This window comes from Trichechus manatus, unplaced genomic scaffold (genome assembly GCF_000243295.1).
Source record: "Trichechus manatus latirostris isolate Lorelei unplaced genomic scaffold, TriManLat1.0 scaffold00019, whole genome shotgun sequence".
NCBI lineage: Eukaryota > Metazoa > Chordata > Mammalia > Sirenia > Trichechidae > Trichechus > Trichechus manatus.
Window position 1 is genome coordinate 11,796,969 of NW_004443955.1, and position 19,876 is coordinate 11,816,844.

A 19,876-nucleotide genomic window follows, 5' to 3' on the forward strand; every position below is an offset into this window, starting at 1 on the left:
GTTATGCCAGTTGACCTAGATGTCTCCTGAAAGAATGGTCCCCACACCCCCACCCCTGCTACTCTGTCCCTCAAAGTGTTTGACTGTATTCAGGAAACTTCTTAGCTTTGGTTTAGTCCAGTTGTGCTGACTTCCCCTGTAGTGTGTGCTGTCCTTCCCTTCACCTAAGATAATTCTTGTCTATTTTCTAGTTAGTGACACCCTCTGACTCCCTCCCCACCCTCGTAACCATCAAAGAATGTTGTCTTCTGTGTTTAAACCTTTTCTTGGGTTCTTATACTAGTGGTCTTATACAATATTTGTCCTTTTGCAACTAAGTTCACTTAGCATAATATCTTCCAGATTCCTCCATGTTATAAGATGTTTCAGGGATTCATCGTTGTTCTTTATCGTTGCATAGTATTCCATTGTGTGAATATACCATAATTTGTTTATCCATTTGTCCATTGATGGGCACCTGGGTTGTTTCCATCTTTTTGCTATCGTGAGCAATGCTGCAGTGAACATGGATGTGCATGTGTCTATTCGTGTGAGACGACTCTTAATTCTCTAGGATATATTCCAAGGAGTGGGATTGCTGGATCATATGGTACTTCTATTCCTAGCTTTTTAAGGAAGCACCAGATCGATTTCAAAAGTGGTTGTACCATTTTACATTCCCACCAACAGTATATAAATGTTCCAATCTCTCCACAACCTCTCCAACATTTATTGTTTTGTGTTTTTTGGATTAACGCTAGCCTTGCTGGGGTGAGATAGCATCTCATTGTAGTTTTGATTTGCATTTCTGTAATGGCTAGTGATCCTGAGCATTTCCCCACGTGTCTGTTAGGTGCGTGAATGTCTTCTTTGTAGAAGTGCCTCTTCATATCCTTTGCCCATTTTTTAACTGGTTTGTTTGTCTTTGTCGTCGAGGTGTTGCAATATCTTGTAGATTTTAAAATTAGATGCTGATCGGATTTGTCGTAGCCAAACATTTTTTCCCAGTCTGTAGGTTTTCTTTTTACTCTTTTGGTCAAGTCTTTTGATGAGCCTAAGTGTTTGATTTTTAGGGGCTCCCAGTTACCTAGTCTCTCTTCTGGTGTTTGTGAATTGTTACTCATAGTTTGTATTCTGTTTATGCCATGTATTAGGGCTCCTAGCGTTGTCCCTGTTTTTTCTTCCATGATCTTTATTGTTTTTGATTTTATGTTTAGGTCTTTGATCCATTTTGAGTTAGTTTTTGTGCATGGTGTGAGGTATGGGTCTTGTTTCAGTTTTTTGCAGATGAATATCCAGTTATGCCAGCACCATTTGTTAAAGAGACTGTCTTTTCCCCAATTAATGGACTTTGGGCCTTTGTCAAATATCAGCTGCTCTTAGGTGGATGAATTTATGTCTGGATTCTCAATTCTGTTCCATTGGTCTATGTATCTGTTGTTTACCAGTACCAGGCTGTTGTGACTACCGTGTGGTATAACAGGTTCTACAATCAGGTGGTGTGAGGTCTCCCACTGTGTTGTTCTTCTTCGGTATTGCGTTACTTATCGGGGCCTCTTCCCTTTCCATATGAAGTCGGTGATTTGTTTCTCCATATCATTAAAAATGCTGGTGGAATTTGGATCGGGGTTGTATTGTATCTGTAGATCGCTTTGGGTAGAATTGATGTTTTCAGAATGTTGAGTCTTCCTATCCATGAGCAAGGTATGTTTTTCCACTTATGCAGGTCTCTTGGTTTCTTGCAGTAGTGTCATGTAGTTTTCATTGGCAATACTTACATTTTTAAAAATAATAATAATTTATCTTATTTCTTGTTGTTGAGAATATATACAGCACTACCTACTTTGATGTAATCCTTACAGCTCTGAATTGTGTACTTAAACCCTAAAAAAAACCAAACACTGCTGTCGAGTCGATTTCGACTCATAGCAACCGCATAGGGTTTCCAAGGCTCTAAATTTCTAGTTGAGTTTCTTTTCTTCTAGCACCTAGCACAGTAATTATGCCTATATTAGACAAATCAGGAATATTTGAGTGAATTGTTACACAGTGTGATTTACCATTGTGTATAAACCATTGACTCCCGACTCTGGAGTGGAGCTGTGCACTTCGAGAAAGAAGTTATTGGAATGAACAATACATGTGAGAAGTTTTTCAACTTCATTAGTTATTAGAGAAAAACAAATCAAAGCAATAATGCAATATCACTACACACCTGCCAGAATCACTACAGTTAGGGGCGGGGGTCATGATATCATGAGGCTATCCTGGTGTGTTCCAGGGAACTGGCCGGTGTTAATACAGAAAGGTTGAGAACTGTTGTCCAAATGTCTGAACAGGCGTTGGACACTGACAGTTAGTAGCTCAAAGTGTAAATTCCTGTTACCCCACTTAATTAGCTCTAGGACCTTTATTAAATCATAGAGCCCCCATTTCCTCATTTTATTTTTAATGGATGAAAAACTTAAAACTTACCTTGTGGGTCGAAATGAGAAAAATCACATAGGCTACTTGAACAGTGGGAAGCCCCATGTCAGTATTCTTGTAAATGGTAATTACTGATGTTATTAGTAAGTACCCTTATTATCATAGCCTTCGTCCTTGTTCTCATTGTCATCATCATCTCCATGTCCACTGCTAGATTGTGAGCTTCGTGGCACCCGGGGCCTGTGACTTTCTTGTTCAACATCTTTTCTCCAGTACCTAGCGCAATGTTTGGCGCATCCTAAGTGCTAGGTAAACACTTTCTCAGTGAACGAAAGCTTTGAGTCAGGTCACCATGAAACATCGCTAACGTTTTAAGGTGCGTTTTAATTATGATACCGTGATAACCCCTTTCGTTTTTTCTCTCTGTTTTTTCCCGTTTTACAGGTTATAAAATTCCTGTCATTGAAAATCTAGGTGCCACCTTAGACCAGTTTGATGCTATTGACTTTTCTGACAATGAAATCAGGAAACTGGACGGTTTTCCTCTGTTGAGAAGACTGAAAACATTGTTAGTGAACAACAACAGAGTATGGTCAGTGTCTGGTCTGACTCTCTTACCTCACGTCCCCTTCCACTTGCATTTCTTTAACTACAGCTGATTTCTAGAATAGTAATTTAAATTGAAATCTTTTTTGATTGTCTTTCACCTCTGTGCAAATACAGGAGAAAGTTAATGAAGGTCCATAGATAACGTCTTTAGGAAGTACTAGGTGGTGTAGTTTTGGTTTTTTCAAGTAGGCACATTTCTCATAAATTAATCATTCACTTACGATATAGTTGTATGTCTTGTAGCTGAGCTATGAATGCAGAATCGTGTATTTCTGCTCTACGTGGACAGAAAAGTCACAAAGTGAACTATTAAGTACTATGTTGTACTCAGGAGTCTCCTTTCCTAGGTTTCACTGGGCACTGTGGAAATGGAAAGAGCTCTAGGCAGCTGTAGGAGGCGTGGGTTCTAAAGTCATCCCAGTCTGCCGTTACCCTCACAGCCTGAACAAGGTTTCCTCTGTGCACCTCATTTCCCCCTCAGATAGGGTGTTGGAAGAAGGACCTCTAAGGTTCCGTCCAACACTGGAGTCTGAAATCCTCGGAAGGAGTAAGGACTTAGATCAAATCATTAGCTTACTCAATTTTTACTTTTATTAAAAGAGTCATTATTTTATTTTAGCCGTATAGGTGAGGGACTTGATCAGTCTCTACCCTGTTTGACAGAACTGATTCTCACCAACAACAGTCTTGTGGAACTGGTAAGTTGAACAGGGAAAAATATGTTGGGGGGAGGGGTTAAAGGTACTGCATGCTTCTTACAGAAAATTTGGAAAATCCAGAAAAATTCACAGCAAATTATCCTTTTTTCTCAGTTAATTCAGGATCTGGGTGTTTCTGGTCATATTTGCAAATATCTTCTCCTACTCTGTGGCTTGCCTTTTAGGGATCTGATAGAGAAATTCCTAATTTAAGTGTAGTCCAAATTATCAAGTTTTCCCTTATTGTTAGTGCCTTTGATGTTCTCTTTAAGTAAATTTTTCCTACCCCAGCTTACTAAGAAACCCTCCTATGTTGTTTTCTAGAACTTCAGTGTCCCGTGTGGTAGCCACTAGCCACATACAGCTAGTTTGAATTGAGATGTTCTAGCAATGTAAAATACACCTTGCATTTTGAAAACAGTACAAAAAATACATAAACTATCTCAGTAATAGTTTTTGCGGATTACATGTTGAAATGATAATATTTTAGATATTGAATTAAATAAAATATATTACTAAAATTAGTCAAGGAGCCCTGGTGGCACAGTGGTTAAGCGCTCAGCTACTAACCGAAAGGTTGGCACCCAGCGACTCCTCGAAAGAAAGACCTGGAGGTCTGCTCCTATAAAGATCACAGCCTAGAAAGCCCTGTGGGGCACTTCTGCTCCGTTAAACGGGGTCACTGTGAGTCAAAATCGACTCAACAGCACCTAACAACAACAGTATTAAAATGAGTTTTACTTGTTCATTTTTCTTTTTTAATGTTCTGCTGAAATCTTAAATTATATATGTGACATGCATCATATTTATGTTGGACAGTTTTATTCTAGAAACTTTACTGTTTTACTCTATTTAGATCAACAGTCCACCTGGAATTGATTTTTATGTGTAATAAGGGACAAGTTTGGTTTCGTCTGCATATGATTATTTTGACCTATTTCTTTTTATGCTTTTTAAGTTTCTGCTCTGTTGTGTATAACTTTTAACACATTGAGCTCATGCTATATATGCTATACTTTTTTTTTTTGGTCCCTTAAACACCTACAGGTTTTGTGTAATTTGATTTTGGATTTATTATGATCTTACCTCCTTTCCCTAATACCATGATTCTTTAGAATGAACTGTATATTCTTCTTCCTGTAGACTGAGTCCATAGCTTCTTTCAGATTCCCAAAGGGTGCTTGCCTCCAAAAGCAAGCAAACTCTGCTCGGAGGCTATCTCCCTTCTGAAATGTGTGAGGAAGGCGCCTCGGTGTCCACTCAGCTGCCCAGCAGTCGTCTAGTTTAGTCAAATAGAAGAAACATACCCCAATCCCAAACGCAAACTACCTTAAAGTAAAACGTCTGAGGCATTCAGTCTGAGGTACACTTTCTTCGAGAATGTGTTGTGTGCTGAGGCAGTTAGAGAAATCATAGTTGTATTTAAAGCTGTTTGCAAAGGTGAAGGAGCTGTGTTAAAATCTCACATAATAATGGTGGGTTTGACTGTCTCCCTGGAGTTCTTAGTTTTGTATATTGTGAGATTATCTTACTTGATACGTACAAATTTTAAATTGTTACTATTTTCCTGGTAAAATGAGCCTTTTATTATTACGTGTAACTCTCTCTTTACCTCTAGTAACGTTTCTTTACCTTAATGTCTATTTTATCTGATACTAATCGACCAAAACAAACTTCCTTTTGGTTATCATTTGCATGATAAATTATTTTCCATCCAAAATTTACTTTCAACTTTTCTGTACCTTATGTTTTAGATTTATCTCCTAAAAATAGCGTGTGGTTGGGGGGTTTTGTTGTTGTTTGTTTTGATCCAATCTGAAGTCTGTCTTTTAAATGTAGTATTTACTGGTACATTTGAGTTTGTCTTCTGTCGTTTCTGGGGCTTTCTTTTTGTCTTACCCATTCTGTATTTCTTTTTCACTCCTTTTTTTGTTTTGCTTTGCTTTTTTGGGCATTCCATTTTTCCTTCTAATTAGAGATTATTCACTCTATATTTCTGTTCATAGTCAGCCCCCTAGGAATTAAAACATACAGATTTGTCAAAGCCTGAAGTTGACTGGTAACTTTACCCTCCTAAATAATGCAGGGACCCTAAACGCTTCAGTTCCCTACCAGCCGATTTCCTTTGGTATATGCCCTAGAGCTCCCTCTGGTGGCCTTTGTTAAGTATTCAAAAGCTGGCCCCCTTACTTTCTGAGAGGAGTCCCTGGGTGGTGCAAAAGGTTTGCCTGCTGCTAAGCAAAAGGTTTGTGGTTCGAGTCCACCCAGAGGTGCCTTGGAAGAAAGGCCTGGTGATCTGCTTTTGAAAATCAGCCATTGAAAACTCTATGAAGCATAGTTCTGCTCTGACACAACGTGGGGTTGAAATCGACTTGATGGCAACTGGTACGGGTACTGAGAACCCTAGGCTCTGTTCCCCTCGCTTACTTTTATCTGGACTTTTTTACTCACTGTCTTGCCCCTATCCTGCTCAATTTGGATCTGTTTCCAGCAGTTCCAGCCCGTGTAGGGCTTTGTCCAGGAAAGGTTATACCAGGCTCATGGCTTAAGGTTCCCTGGTGAATAGCTTGCTGCAGAGCCATCTCAACTTTGGCATCGCTCTCTTTTCTAAATCATTGCTTTAAGCTCAGTAGCCCTTTGGAGATTGCTACAGGAAGTCAATTCTTTTGTCTCTCTACTGTTGATACAGTAACTGTTAATGCTCAAAATTTTAATTTTAAGAAGCTCAAGTTTATTCAGCATCTCTGATGCGCCAGTGGAGCCCTGGTGGCTCAGTGGGTCAGAGCTCAGCTGCTAACCAAGAAGGTCAGCAGTTCGAATCCACCAGCTGCTCCTTGGAAACGCTGTGGGGCAGTTCTACTATGTCTTATAGGGTCGCTATGAGTCGGAATCGACTAGCGGCAGGGGGTTTCGTTTTTTGGTTTGGAATGTGCTAGGTGCTGGAGCAGTAAAATAAATAAATAAAAGATGAGATGAGATCTTGCTCCAAAGGCACCTACTGTTTCATAGCATCAAAATAGTGCATGTATTAGTGTTCTTACCTGTGGTGGTTATTTTACAGGGTGATCTGGACCCTTTGGCGTCTCTCAAATCACTGACTTACCTAAGGTTTGTAAATGATTTGTGGTGGTGGCAAAACTAATGAAGTCCTTTAAGATAACACCTTTCCTAGCCTTGACTTTAAAACAATCTGTTACTTAAAAAGTACCTTTTAAAAACAAATATTGAAAATGTTGCTTTGGGCTCCTGTGCTCTGTTGAAGTTTCCCTAATGTTACTTAAATTGTTAATGATGCTGAAAAGTTTAAAGAGTAGTGAGATTTTCCGTGATTTACAGATTCATTAGACTTTATTAAAATGGGCCTTGAATGTTGTGCTGTGAACAAGATTAGCATTATATTGTTCCTTTTCTTGTAGTATCCTAAGAAATCCTGTAACAAATAAGAAGCATTACAGACTGTATGTAATTTATAAAGTCCCACAAGTCAGAGTACTGGATTTCCAGAAGGTGAAACTAAAAGTAAGTATTAGCATTATTCTTTTGATTGGGAGTTGTTATGGAGTTGTGTGTTTTCCTTTATACTTTTGTACCGGATTTTTTTAATTGCCTAATTGAGTAAAGTTTACTCTTAGTTTGTGATTAAAACGTAGAAAAGAGAAGGTCGCCATTTCATAGCAAAGCTATGGTAGGACTTTGAGTTAAAGCTCTTTACATGGTGTTGGTTGTTGTAGAGGTGGCAGAATGTCAGGCTGCAGTGACATCTGTTAACAGGTGGCTGAGATGTCTTTCCCATGGGGAGCTGAATATAATACTCCGTTTTTGAGCAGCTCTAATTGTTAGGATGTTTTTCTCCTTTTTTGGGAGGTTTTCTTTATTTTTGCCTTCTTGGTACCAGGAGAGGGGACTTCTTCAGGGGTCTTCACCAGAGAAAGCAAGAACAATGTGTGTACTTTTAATTCTGAATTGGCTTTTGGTATGTTGAACAGCCCAGAGTCTTCCAGGGACGTTTTCTTCCGTGTTTTCTGAGGAATGCATCTTAATGCATGTGCTATTCCTGTTTCCATTAACTCTATGTGTGGTGTCGCTGTAGGAGCGTCAGGAAGCAGAGAAAATGTTCAAGGGCAAACGGGGTGCACAACTTGCAAAGGATATTGCCAGGAGAAGCAAAACGTAAGATACGGATCCAACTTGACTCCATTTCCCCTTCAGAAACACTGTTTGGCAGTTTGCCTCCTACAAAATTAAAACAGCTATGACTCATGTGGTATTAAATTTGGGTGCTGGTGGTCCATGACACCATCAATGTTCTCTATGTCCGTGAAATTCCCAGGTCAGCAGAGCAGATATTTCCATGTTCTGTCTTAATGTGATAATATATGCATCCTGCTTCCTCTGTAGGAAGATGAACTGGGTAGTGTTTCTGAAGGAGAGAGTTCTTGTATCAGTTTGTTAACAAAGATAAGATACTACACTGGTTGAATTACTTTCAAAGCTTTTGAAAGTAAAAGAGAAGCAATTTCTGTGGTCTGGGTTTAACAGTTATGTTTTTCCCCCTCTCAAGTTTTAATCCAGGTGCAGGTTTGCCAACTGACAAAAAGAAAGGTGGGCCTTCTCCAGGGGATGTAGAAGCAATCAAGGTAATATGTTAGGACTGTTGGACTGGAGAGAACAGAGATGGGATTGGGGCACAAGGTTGTGGAAAACCAAGTTCTGAACATTATAGATTCCATTTCGCACAGCTGTTAGAATCCAGCTATACTTCTGTTAAGGAAAAACTAGCTAAAAGTTACCATTTGACCAGACTTTGACTTGAATTATTGTGGCCAGTCAAAAAGCAAGGCAGCTCTGGTCTCTCATGCTCCCAGCATGCATTCATCATGGGGCACTTTGAGCAGTTAGTTACCTTGGTGTGCTGTCTCAGTGTTTGCCTCACTTTTTACTTTCAGATGTTTCCTTTGTCTGGCAGATCTATGGTTGAGGATATCAGTGGAAAATCATAATTTTATAATATTGCCTCCTGAGTTATCCAGTAATATAATACCAAATAAGTACTTAAATTAGCTAAAATTTTAGGACATTTGGAATGATTGCTTGATTACTGTCTTTATAAGAGCGTCAACATCTCTTTACCAATTTTGGAAATTTGTGATATAGTTTCTGGGTTGATTTCCATGTACCAATCAAATGCTTCTCCCAACGCATGCTATTTAATGTTAATGTTAATGAAAAGTTGTTGTGAATTTTTGTTGGTGTTTAAATTAATTGTCCATCTCCGTTGTGTTCTGCCCTCCAGAACGCTATAGCAAATGCATCGACTCTGGCTGAAGTGGAAAGGCTGAAGGGGTTGCTGCAGTCTGGTCAGATCCCTGGCAGAGAACGCAGATCAGGTTAGAAGACAGCTGTCTGTCTTTATTCAAATTAATGTTACAAAAAGGATTACAAGACACTTTAGAGGCTCTAACCCAAGAATGACAGAATAGTGCCTCATTACCATCTAATCTAATCTACACAAAATCCTGCTAAGTGCTCTTTGGAAATGAAGAAATTATTTGATAAATATTTTTTAAGTTATAGGAGTATGGGGATTTTTGTATAAAAGTTGAAGCAATGATTATCTCATAGCCGTGGAGGGAAACCAAACTCTAAAGGTAGCCATGTGAGGTTTTACCCATGTGTATGATACCTTAGTCATTAAGAAAAAGGCTCTAAAGTCAAACACCCTGGACCCCTAATCTTAGCCTCACTTGCTGTGTCCTTGGTCAGGTTTCTTAACCCTGCTAAGCCACTTTCTTCATCTTTAAACCAGGGATGATAATAGTTGTTGTTAGGTGCTATCAGGTCAGTTCTGACTCATAGCAACCCTATGTACAACAGAACGAAGCACTGCTTGGTCCTGCACCATCCCCATAATCATTACTATGTTCGAGCCCATCTTTGCAGCCACTGATTCAGTCCTTCTCATTGGAGGTCTTCCAACTCTGCTTTACCTAGCATGATGTCCTCCCGGGACTGGTCTCCTGATAATGTATCAAAAGTAAGTGAGCAGAAGTCTCACCATCCTCGCTTCTAAGGAGCATTCTGGCTATACTTCTTCCGAGAAAGATTTGTTCCTTGTTCTGGCAGTTCATGGTATATTCAGTATTCTTCTCCAACACCATAATTCAAAGACGTCAATTCGTCGGTCTTCCTTATTCATTTTCCAGCTTGTGCATACATATGAGGCAATTGAAAATACTATCACTTGGGTCAGGCATACCTTAGTCCTCAAAGTGACATCTTCTCTTTTTAACACTTTAAAGAGGTCTTTTGTAGCAGATGTGCCCAATGCAGAGGATCCCTGGTGGCGCAGTGGTTAAGCGCTTGACCGCGACCCAAAAGGTTGGCTGTTTGAACCCACCAGCCACTCCACGGAAGACAGTGCGGCAGTCTGCTTCTATAAAGATTACAGCCTTGGAAGCCCTATGGGGCAGTTCTGCTCTGTCCTGCAGGGTCACTATGAGTCGGAATGAACTTGACAGCAGTGGGCAACAGATTTGCCCAGTACAATGCGTCATTTGATTTCTTGACTCCTGCTTCCATGGGTGTTGGTTGTGGATCCAAGTAAAATGAAATCCTTGACAACTTCAATCTTTTCTCCATTTATCACGATGTTTATTGGTCCAGTTGTGAAGATTTTTGGTTTTTTTTTATGTTGAGGTATAATCCACACTGAAGACTAGTCTCATCTTCATCAGTAAGTGCTTCAAGTCCTCTTTGCTTTCCGAAAGCAAGGTTGTGTCATCTGCATATCACAGGTTGTTAATGAGTCTTCCTTCAGTCTTGATGTCACATTCTTCATATAGTCCAGCTTCTCAGGTAATTTACTCAGCATACAGATTGGATAAGTATGGTGATAGCATACAACCCTGATGCACACTTTCCCTGATTTTAAACCACCTAGTATCCCTTGTTCTTTTCGAATGACTGCCTTTTAGTCTATATGCTGGTTCCTCATGAGCACAATTAAGTGTTCTGGAGTTCCCATTCTTTGCAACGTTATGCATAATTTGTTATGATCCACATGGTCTAATGCCTTTGCTTGGTCAGTAAAACATGGGTAAACATCTTTCTGGTATTCTCTGTTTTCAGGCAAGGTCTCTCTGACATCGGCAATGTTATCCTTCATTCCATGTGCTCTTCTGAATCTGGTCTGAATTTCTGGTAGTTCCTTGTCGATGTACTGCCGCAGCCGCTTCTTCAGCGAAATTTTACATGCGTGTGATATTAATGATATTGTTTGATAATTTCCTTATTCTGTTGGCTCACCGTTCTTTGGAATGGGCGCAAGTACAGATCTTTTCCCGTTGGTTGGCCACGTAGTTGTCTTCCAAATTCATTGGTATAGATGAGTGGGCACCTCCAGTGCTGCATCTGTTTGTTGAAACGTCTCGATTGATATTCCATCAATTCCTGGAGCCTTCTTTTTCACCAGTGGCTTCGGTGCAGCTTGGACTTCTTCCTTCAGTATCATTGATTCTTGGTCATATGCTGCCTCCTGAAATGGTTGAACATCGACCAGTTCTTTTTGTTACAGTGACTCTGTATTTGTTCCATCTTCTTTTGATGCTTCCTGCATCATTCAGTATTTTCCCCATAAAATCCTTTAATATTGCAACTTGAGGCTTAAATTTTTTCTTCAGTTCTTTCAGCCTGAGAAACGCTGAGCATGTTCTTCCCTTTTGGTTTTCTAACTCCAGGTCTTCGCATATATCATTATCATATTTTACTTTCTCTTCTCGAGCCGCCCTTTGAAATCTTCTGTTCATCTCTTTTACGTCATCATTTCTCCTGTTTGCTTTAGCTATTGATGTTCAAGAGCAAGTTTCAGAGTCTCTTCTGACATCTGTTTTGGTCCTTTCTTTTTTTCTGTCTTGTCAATGACCCTTGCTTTCTTCATATGTGATTTCCTTGATGTTTTCCCACAACTCATCTGGTCTTCAGTCATTTGTGTTACAATACCTCAAATCTATTCTTGAGATGGTCTCTAAATTCAGGTAGGATATACTCAAGATTATACTTTAGCTTTCATCGATTGGTTTTAATTTTCTTCAGTTTCAACTTGAATTTGAGCAATTGATGGTCTTTCCCACAGTTTGCCCCTGGCCTTGTTCTGACTGATGGTATTGAGCTTCTCCATAGTCTGTTTCCACAAAGGTAGTCGATTTGATTCCTGTGTATTCCATCCAGCAAGGTCCATATGTATAGTCGCCATTTATGTTGTTGAAAAAGGTATTTGTAATGAGTAAGTTGCTGGTTTTACAGAATTCTGTCACGCGATTTCCAGCATCGTTTCTATCACCAAGGCCATGTTTTCCAGCTGCCAGTCCTTGTTTCCTACTTTCGCATCCAATCACCAGTAATTATCAGTGCATCTTGATTGCATGTTTGATCAATTTTAGACTGCAGGAGTTGGTAAAAATTTTTGATTCTTTATCTTTGGTCTTATTGGTTGGTGTGTAAATTTGAATAATAGTCGTATTAACTGGTCTTCCTTGTAGGCGTATGGATATTATCCTATCACTGACCTATCACTGACACTTCAGAATCGATCTTGAAATGTTCATTGCTGTTCCTCTTCAATTTGTCATTCCCAGCGCAGTAGACTATATGATTGTCTGATTCAGAATGGCTAATACCAGTCCATTTCAGCTCACTAATGCCTAGGATGTTAATCTTTATGCGTTCCATTTCATTTTTGATGACTTCCAATTTTCCTAGATTCATACTTCATACATTCCACGTTCCGATTATTAATGGATATTTGCAGCTATTTTCATTTTGAGTTGTGCCACATCAGCAAATGAAGGTCCTGGAAGCTTGATTCCATGTCATTAAGGTTAGCTCTACTTTGAAAAGGCAGCTCTTCCCTAATCATGCCTTCCAACCTGAGGGGTTCATCTTCCGGCAGTATATCAGATAGTGTCCCACTGCTATTCATAAGGTTTTCACTGGCCAGTTTTTTGTTTTTATTTTTAAGAAGTAGATCGCCAGGTCCTCCTTCTTAGTCTGGAAGCGCCAATGAAACCTGTCCACTGTGGGTGACCCTGCTGGTATTTGAAATACCGGTGGCATAGCTTCCAGCATCACAGCAACACGTAAGCCACCACAGTATGGCAAACTGACAGATGAGTGGTGGGGATGATAATAGTACCAACCTCAAAAGATGGTTGGGTGGACTAAATGAAATACTGCATGTGTATGGTGCTTAGCACAGGGTCTCACACTGTGGGGTTTTGACAGATGTTAGCTGTTCTGAATATTTCAGTGCCTGCTTCGTGTCAGGCAGCATGTTGGGCACTGGGAACAGCACCAAACCAGGTGCTGTCAAGTCACTTCCGATTCATGGCAACCCCATATGCGTCAGAGTAGAGCTGTGCTCTGTAGAGGTTTCAGTAGCTGATTTTTCAGAAGTAGATCTCCAGATCTCTCTTCTGAGGTGCCTCTGGGTAGACTTCAACCTTTCAGTGAGCAGATGAGTATGTAAACTGTTTGCACCACCGAGGCCCTCCAAGAACATAATAGTTAAAAAATGCTCAAATAAAAGTTTATTACAACTTTTTTTATTTGAATGTAACTGGAGACCTCTGCCTAGACTGGCGGCTCAGGGAAAGCATCTCTGGGAAAATAAGGTGTCATCTGAGAGTTTAAAATGAGTGCAGGTGACTTCTGGCACCAACTACCCAGAGTTAGGCCGAATTTCACAGATAAAGGGCACAGTCTTCCAGACTGCAGATCTGCCCAGGACTTCAGACACCAGCTGCAAGCTCAGGGGTTCCCAAGGCCACCCTTACTTCTGACTACAAAGTCAGGTATTCCCACTGCCCTTTCAGGCTCCATAATTTATTAGAACGATTCCCAGAACTCAGGAAAGCACTATGCTTAGGATTTTAATTTTATGATACCAAAAAGGATACAGAACAAGAGATGCATAGGGTGAGGTTTCAGAGTGGGGGTGGTCCAAACATGAAGCTTCTGTGTCCTCTCCCCTTGGAGCCAGGGCGCATCACCCTCCTGGCACACGGAGAATCTGGGAAGCTCACCTGAACTTTGGTGTCCCGAGCTTTTCCTGGGGTTTCATTGCGTAGGCACGATTGATTACATCTTTAGCCATGGGATTGAACTCAGTCGCCAGCCCTGCCCCCTCCCTTCCCTGCCCTGGAGCAAGGTCAGCTGTTATCACTTGGTAGGTCTTTCTGGTGTGGCCAGCCCCCGTCATGAGCCTCTCCTCAGAGCCCACCATGAATAACAGAGACTCCAGTAACTGGGGAAATTCCAAGGGCTTTAGAGGTTACCTCTCAGGAACCAAGGACAAAAGCAAGACATTCTTTGAGTAAAGTTAATTCTTCACTCCACATTGAGTAAAACATTAATTAGACCAGTGGTTCTCACAATGTGGTCCACACTATAGGAGTCCCTGACTTACAACATCGTAAGTTAGTTCTGATGTAAATCAAATGCCTTTTTTTTTTAAGTTCTCTTTATTACTGCCTTTTATTATCAGTATCTTTATAAATCCAATCTTTATTTGTCAGCAAGTGAACATCTGGGAATGATTAAACCAAAAAAATCCAAACCCGTTGTTGTCCAGTCAATTCTGACTCATAACCACCCTGTAGGACAAAGTAAAATTGCCCCATAGAGTTTCTAGGGCTGTAAATCTTCACGGAAGCAGACTGCCACGTCTTTCTCCAGCAGAGCTGCTGGTGAGTTCAAACCACCGACCTTTTAGTTAGCAGCCAAGCACTTCACCATTGTGCCACTGGGGCCCCTCCAACGTAGTACATGTTACTAACGATAAGATGTACCGAAAAAAAGGACGGTCGTACGTGCGGTTCGTCATAACTTGAATACATCCTAAGTCAGGATTGTCTGTGTTTTCATAATAACACTAAGACATTAGTTGCTTTTTAAATTGCATTAACATTTGTCCTAATGATGCAGAACAATAGTAGGTAAAACTGCTGGCACCATCTACCACCACCACCAGTTGCCTTTGTCCACTCTGACTCACGGTGACCCCGTGTGTCAGTGTCAGAGCAGACCTGTGCTCCTTAGGGCTTCAGTGCTGACTTTTTGGAAATAGATCATCAGCCCTTTCTTCCAAGGCGCCTGTGGGTGAACTCGAATCTTTCGGTTAGCAGCTGAGTGCGCTAACCATTGGCACCACTCAGGGACTCCGATAGCACTGTAGCACAAGTAAAACATTACCTGAGTTGGATGGTTGTCTCCGTGGAAAGCACCTGTGCAATTGTTCCATTTGAGGAGCAGATATTTTCTTGAACATGATTGAAGTTAGCCTGTCATTTCAAGGAAAACAACTGACAGTACTTATTGCCAATGGTAAAACTCAAGATTTCAGACAAAAAATATAATTTCGAAAATCATATCCACTACTGTGGCCTCGGCAGTGCCCCAGTACGTAGGATTTCCTGAGGGGATCAGTGGTGATGTAATGAGTACAATCTTTTTATGTCGTGTCATGCATGGGTAAAAGAGCCATTTAAAGTACAAGATTACAAGATAAACCAGTGGATTTTCAAGTAAGGTAATTCAAGAAGTTTGTTAATAGGGTTTCAGACACCACATTGCAAACTAACTTTTCAGAAACTACCACTTTTCAAGCTTTGGCATAGTAACAAGAAAGGATATCCACAATTATATGCAAAGCCAATAAAATACTCCTCCCTCTTCTACCTTCATATCCTGTGAGGTCAGAATTTCTTCATATCCTTCAACCAAAACTATATACTGCAGTGGGTGAAATACTGAAGCCAGTATGAGAAATCAGGTGACTGCTAAGTCAGACATTACAGAGAATGCAAAAATATAAAATGCCAGTCTTCTCACTGTATTGTTAAATTTTATTAAAAAATACAGCATTTTAATGAGTTGCTAGTTGGTTTTGTTTTTTTAATTCTCAGCTTTAATTTCTCATACAGTAAATTTGTAGAGCTAAGTGTAATCCACATAAACAAAAGGTCATTGGGTCCCGACACTAAAAAATTTGAGAACAGCGGAAATAGACAAAGGCAAGAGATCTTCTAGGTGAACGGAGCTGGACAGCAAAGCTATAGTCACAGGAAGAGGTGGATGAGGGCCAGGATGGATGAAGCTGAAGGCAGAAAAGAACATGGAGACTACAGAGAGTAAGCACTCATCAGGCCATGCAGGGCAGTAGGGCACTTGAAGGATTAAGTATGGTCTTCAGTCTTGAGAACATTAGAAATCTACTGAAGGCTTTTAAGGTTCAGTGCTGCCAGAGGTTGGAGGAGGGGAGGTAGGATATCAAATTTGCTTCTTCTGACTCTAGTATGACAGAATTATTGAATTAATTTGCTTCCACTGTAATGGTTTGTTTGAGCCTTGGAGCTTTTTGCGATTTTAAATTTTAGTCTGAAAGCACGTTGGGGAAAGGAAGGTAGAATATTGTTGTTGGTGGTCTATTTGATAGGCTTCCAAGTAGCACTTCTTAGTACTATCTATAATTTGTATGGTTGGGTCTAACTCCACTGACATAACCATAAAAACAGCAGGCTTAAACCTGAGTAATTTTTCCAAACAGGGTTAAAACAGATTTCTTTTTCAGAATACATTGACTAAAATGTCTGCAGTAAACTGTTGAACAAATTTAATGACCTTTTGGTGGTGGTTGCCGTATCTCCCTAATTTACAAAGACAATGAAATTATTGCATTTTCTCAGCATCTGGCAAATTGTAGGTGCCCAGATGTTTTTCGAGTGCATGTTCCCAGTTTCTTTGCCTATGATAGTGGCAACAACAAAACAGAGTTTACATTTTTACCCTCACGAAAATGCATTACACACCAGAGCGGGTTACAATGGTAAGCAACAGTTCAGACATTCAGAAAACCCTTTTGTGACCCCTTTCTTAGAAATTGACCATCCCTTCCAATAACTAGAAGACAGGCCATCTCCAGACTGTAAAGTCGTGGAGCACAGGGGCTCTTTTTGTTTGTGTGTGGTCCGGGGCCTGGTACATGACAGCCTCACACAGTGAGCGCTCACATCCAGCAAACACATTATGTGACACCGACGTGACTTCTGATTGTGTTTCTTCAGGGCCCACTGACGATGGTGAAGAGGAGATGGAGGAAGACACAGTCACAAATGGGTCTTGAGCCCAGTGTGGCCTGGGCATCTATAGGATGTGGAATGATGCCATTTGGGGACAAGTCTTGCTTTTTGAACGTGGAATAATCTCCTTATCTGTGTCTGCAAAGTGGAATTCATAAGCGTTGATGGAATGCTTAAAACTTGCTGGTCATTTTGTAGTGTAAATTTTGAAATCTAAATGCCAGTTCTCTACAAACAGTAAAATTCAAGGACATTCACTACGCTGTCAAGCTGCATCCCACTGTGGAGTGTTTGCAGCGCGGTGTGTGGTGGTTTTTAAGTTGGGAGGGTGGGGTGGCGGTCTTAGGTAGTCCTCTTGGAGTTGTTTAGATTTTAAAATTCTTAATAAAACGCAAGATTATTCGTTTTGCTGCCAGTGGTTGTCTCTTTAGTGCATGTTTTCTGCGCAGAGTAACAGTGAGCCCCGTTAGCAGCCAGGCCTCAGGACTTCCATGAGTCAGCATCCTTTGACCTTTTCCTTTAACCCTACATAAAAACATCATGCAAATTAATAAATTACTGATTTGCAGATGTGACTTCTGCTTGTCAGGATGAACTATGAGCAGAGGAACAGCATTTTCCAACTTTTTAGGACATGGTGGGGGACCGTGGCTTCCCTGGTGGACAGACTGAGGCCCGATTTCCTCATAGCTCCTAAACATTTTATTCCATTCTTCACATGTTATGGCCAATTTAAGCTAATCTAAAAAATGAGGTGCTGTGGCGGGGTGGGCAGGAGGGGTGAACCTGAGCTGTCCATCCACCTTTTCCCATCTGGCCTTCACTGTTCTACAGTTTCTCCACCCAGAGTCAGTGATTTCCATCACCTTAATTAGTGGTTCCTTAACCCTGAGTGAACATTAGAATTAGTGGGAAGGATTTTTAAATACCACTGCCTTGGGCTCCCCACTAGGTATTCTGACTTCTTTAGCTTGGAATTTTTTTTTTAAGCTCCCTGGTGGATTTTAAATGTGAGAAACATTCTTCTAAGTAGTCCCCCGAACAGCTGTCAGTGATTGTTGATCAGCCAGTAACGCTCTTGAGTACCACGCGGGTCCTTGTAAGGCATACACCAGATGCCTGGAACATGGAGGAACTCTGCCTTCAGCAGCTGACAGCGCAGCTGGGAAGACAACCACGAGAAACGGTATACTAAACCTCAGCGCAGTAGCAAAAGACAAGAATTGGGCAGAGCATTCAGAACAGCTTTGAAAAGCAGATAGAACTTGGGCCTAGGAGATCTTAGCTTTAGATTTCCGCAGTTTGACCCTAAACCAGTGCTTTTCAAACTCTAATGCCCTATGAACTCCAGAGGATCTTGTTAAAACGCACGTTTTGTGGGGAGAACCGAATGCTCCTAGGTGCTGGTGGCTTAGGATATGACACTCAGTAGGAAGGATTTCTAGCCTTCCCTCACCACTTTAACTTCCACCTGACCCCTTCCAATTCATCCTTAAAGAGCAGTTCCTCTGCCAACCATTACTCGTGGCCCTAACCAGGTGGGTGCTTTCCTCAAGTCATCCTCACTTTAAAACGTGTTGCCGTTGAGATTCTGACCCAGTGACACTACAGGACAGAGCCCCATACAGTTTCCTAGCAGTGGCTGGTGGATTCGAACTGTCAACCTTTCGGTCAGTAGCTGCTGTCTTAAACACTGCCTCACCAGGGATCCACCCAGGAAATAAACCAACTATACAGGGGGTGGGTTTACACAAAGTCGTACTGATACAGGGGGAAGGCAACTTTACTCAGTGGCTACAGTTCACGCTCTCCTCTTTCCCTCTTCCCCTCACTGAGGTGCCTTTTGGAAATAAAACATTAAGTGTGCATAGGATCAGGAAAGAAGGATTTGGGGGACCTTCCAGTCTGCTGCTTCCTGGGCTAGGCTAGAGCCTAGTTTACTGGACATCTTCCAAGGTATGTGCTAGTGAGGTTGCTGTTTCTACTCCCCACACAGCTCCTGTGTCAATGCAGGTTAACCTGTTGCTTCTGCTTCTCCTCAACCAACTCGTTGCTGTAGAGTCAATTCTAACTCATGGAGACCCCATATGTTTCAGAGTAGAACTGCACTCGTTGGGGGTTTCAATGGCTGTAATCTTACGGACCCTGAGTGGCACCAACGATTTGCACCCATCTACTAACGTTAAGGTTGGCAGTTTGAACCCACCCAGTGGCACCGCAGATGAAAGGCCTGGTGATCTACTTCTGTAAAGATTACAGCCAAGAAAACCCTAGGGAGCAGTTCAGCTCTAAAACATGGGAGTCAGTCACCATGAGTGAGTGATCAACCCAATGGCAATGGCTTTTTTTTTTTTAAATCTTATGGAAGTCAATCAGTAGGCCTTTCTTTCACAATGCTGCTTGATGGATTTGAACCACCAATCTTTCAGTTAGTAGCCAACAGCATACCGTCTGCCCCACCCAGGGACCGTCTGTGTCTGATAGGACAAGATGATTCCGTTTTTCTTTTCCACAGTTAAGACCCAGGGAAGCTATCTCCACCATATTCAGGAGGCCCCTTGCCCCCATCATTTACGATCCACGTCCACGACAACATGCTGGCTGCAGTGTTGGTGTCCTAAGGTGGCTTCTCAGCTCTGGTTCTTGACCTCTAAGGAGCTGCTTGCTCTGGGCCCTTGGCCTTGACTGGTACCATTCCCAGAATTGATCTAAACTGAACATGGTTATTCTAGCACCAGATAGTTTAATATTTGAGGGCTGGTGAGAGAAAAGCAAAAGGCGCCCTTGATACATTATGAATCGTCCCCAAATGCAGATTTCGAGAAAAGTGATGGCTCCTGTGCTCAGAGCTCACCCTCCACCTGCATGTCTCGGGGCCGAAAATTAGCTTTTATGCTCCATTGTGTTTCTGCATTTTATTTTATTTTATTTTTAATTTTTTTTTAAATTGTATTTCAGGTGAAGGCTTACAGAACAAATAGTTTCTCATGAAACAGTAGTACACATATTGTTTTATGACATTGGTTAACA

At 41.2% G+C, this 19,876-nt stretch overlaps 1 protein-coding gene across 1 annotated transcript in view; it reads left to right on the forward strand.

The window, feature by feature from the left end:
• The window catches only part of SNRPA1 (small nuclear ribonucleoprotein polypeptide A'), an 18,826-nt gene extending 1,716 nt beyond the window's left edge, over positions 1–17,110 (forward strand). The window contains exons 2-9 of the mRNA XM_004372643.2: positions 2,851–2,998; positions 3,635–3,713; positions 6,775–6,821; positions 7,130–7,232; positions 7,804–7,883; positions 8,275–8,350; positions 9,007–9,100; positions 16,832–17,110. Of these exons, the coding sequence (XP_004372700.1) occupies positions 2,851–2,998; positions 3,635–3,713; positions 6,775–6,821; positions 7,130–7,232; positions 7,804–7,883; positions 8,275–8,350; positions 9,007–9,100; positions 16,832–16,890 (686 nt within the window). The 3' untranslated portion in view covers positions 16,891–17,110. The remainder of the gene's footprint in view (positions 1–2,850; positions 2,999–3,634; positions 3,714–6,774; positions 6,822–7,129; positions 7,233–7,803; positions 7,884–8,274; positions 8,351–9,006; positions 9,101–16,831) is intronic.
• The last annotated feature ends 2,766 nt before the right edge of the window (positions 17,111–19,876 follow it).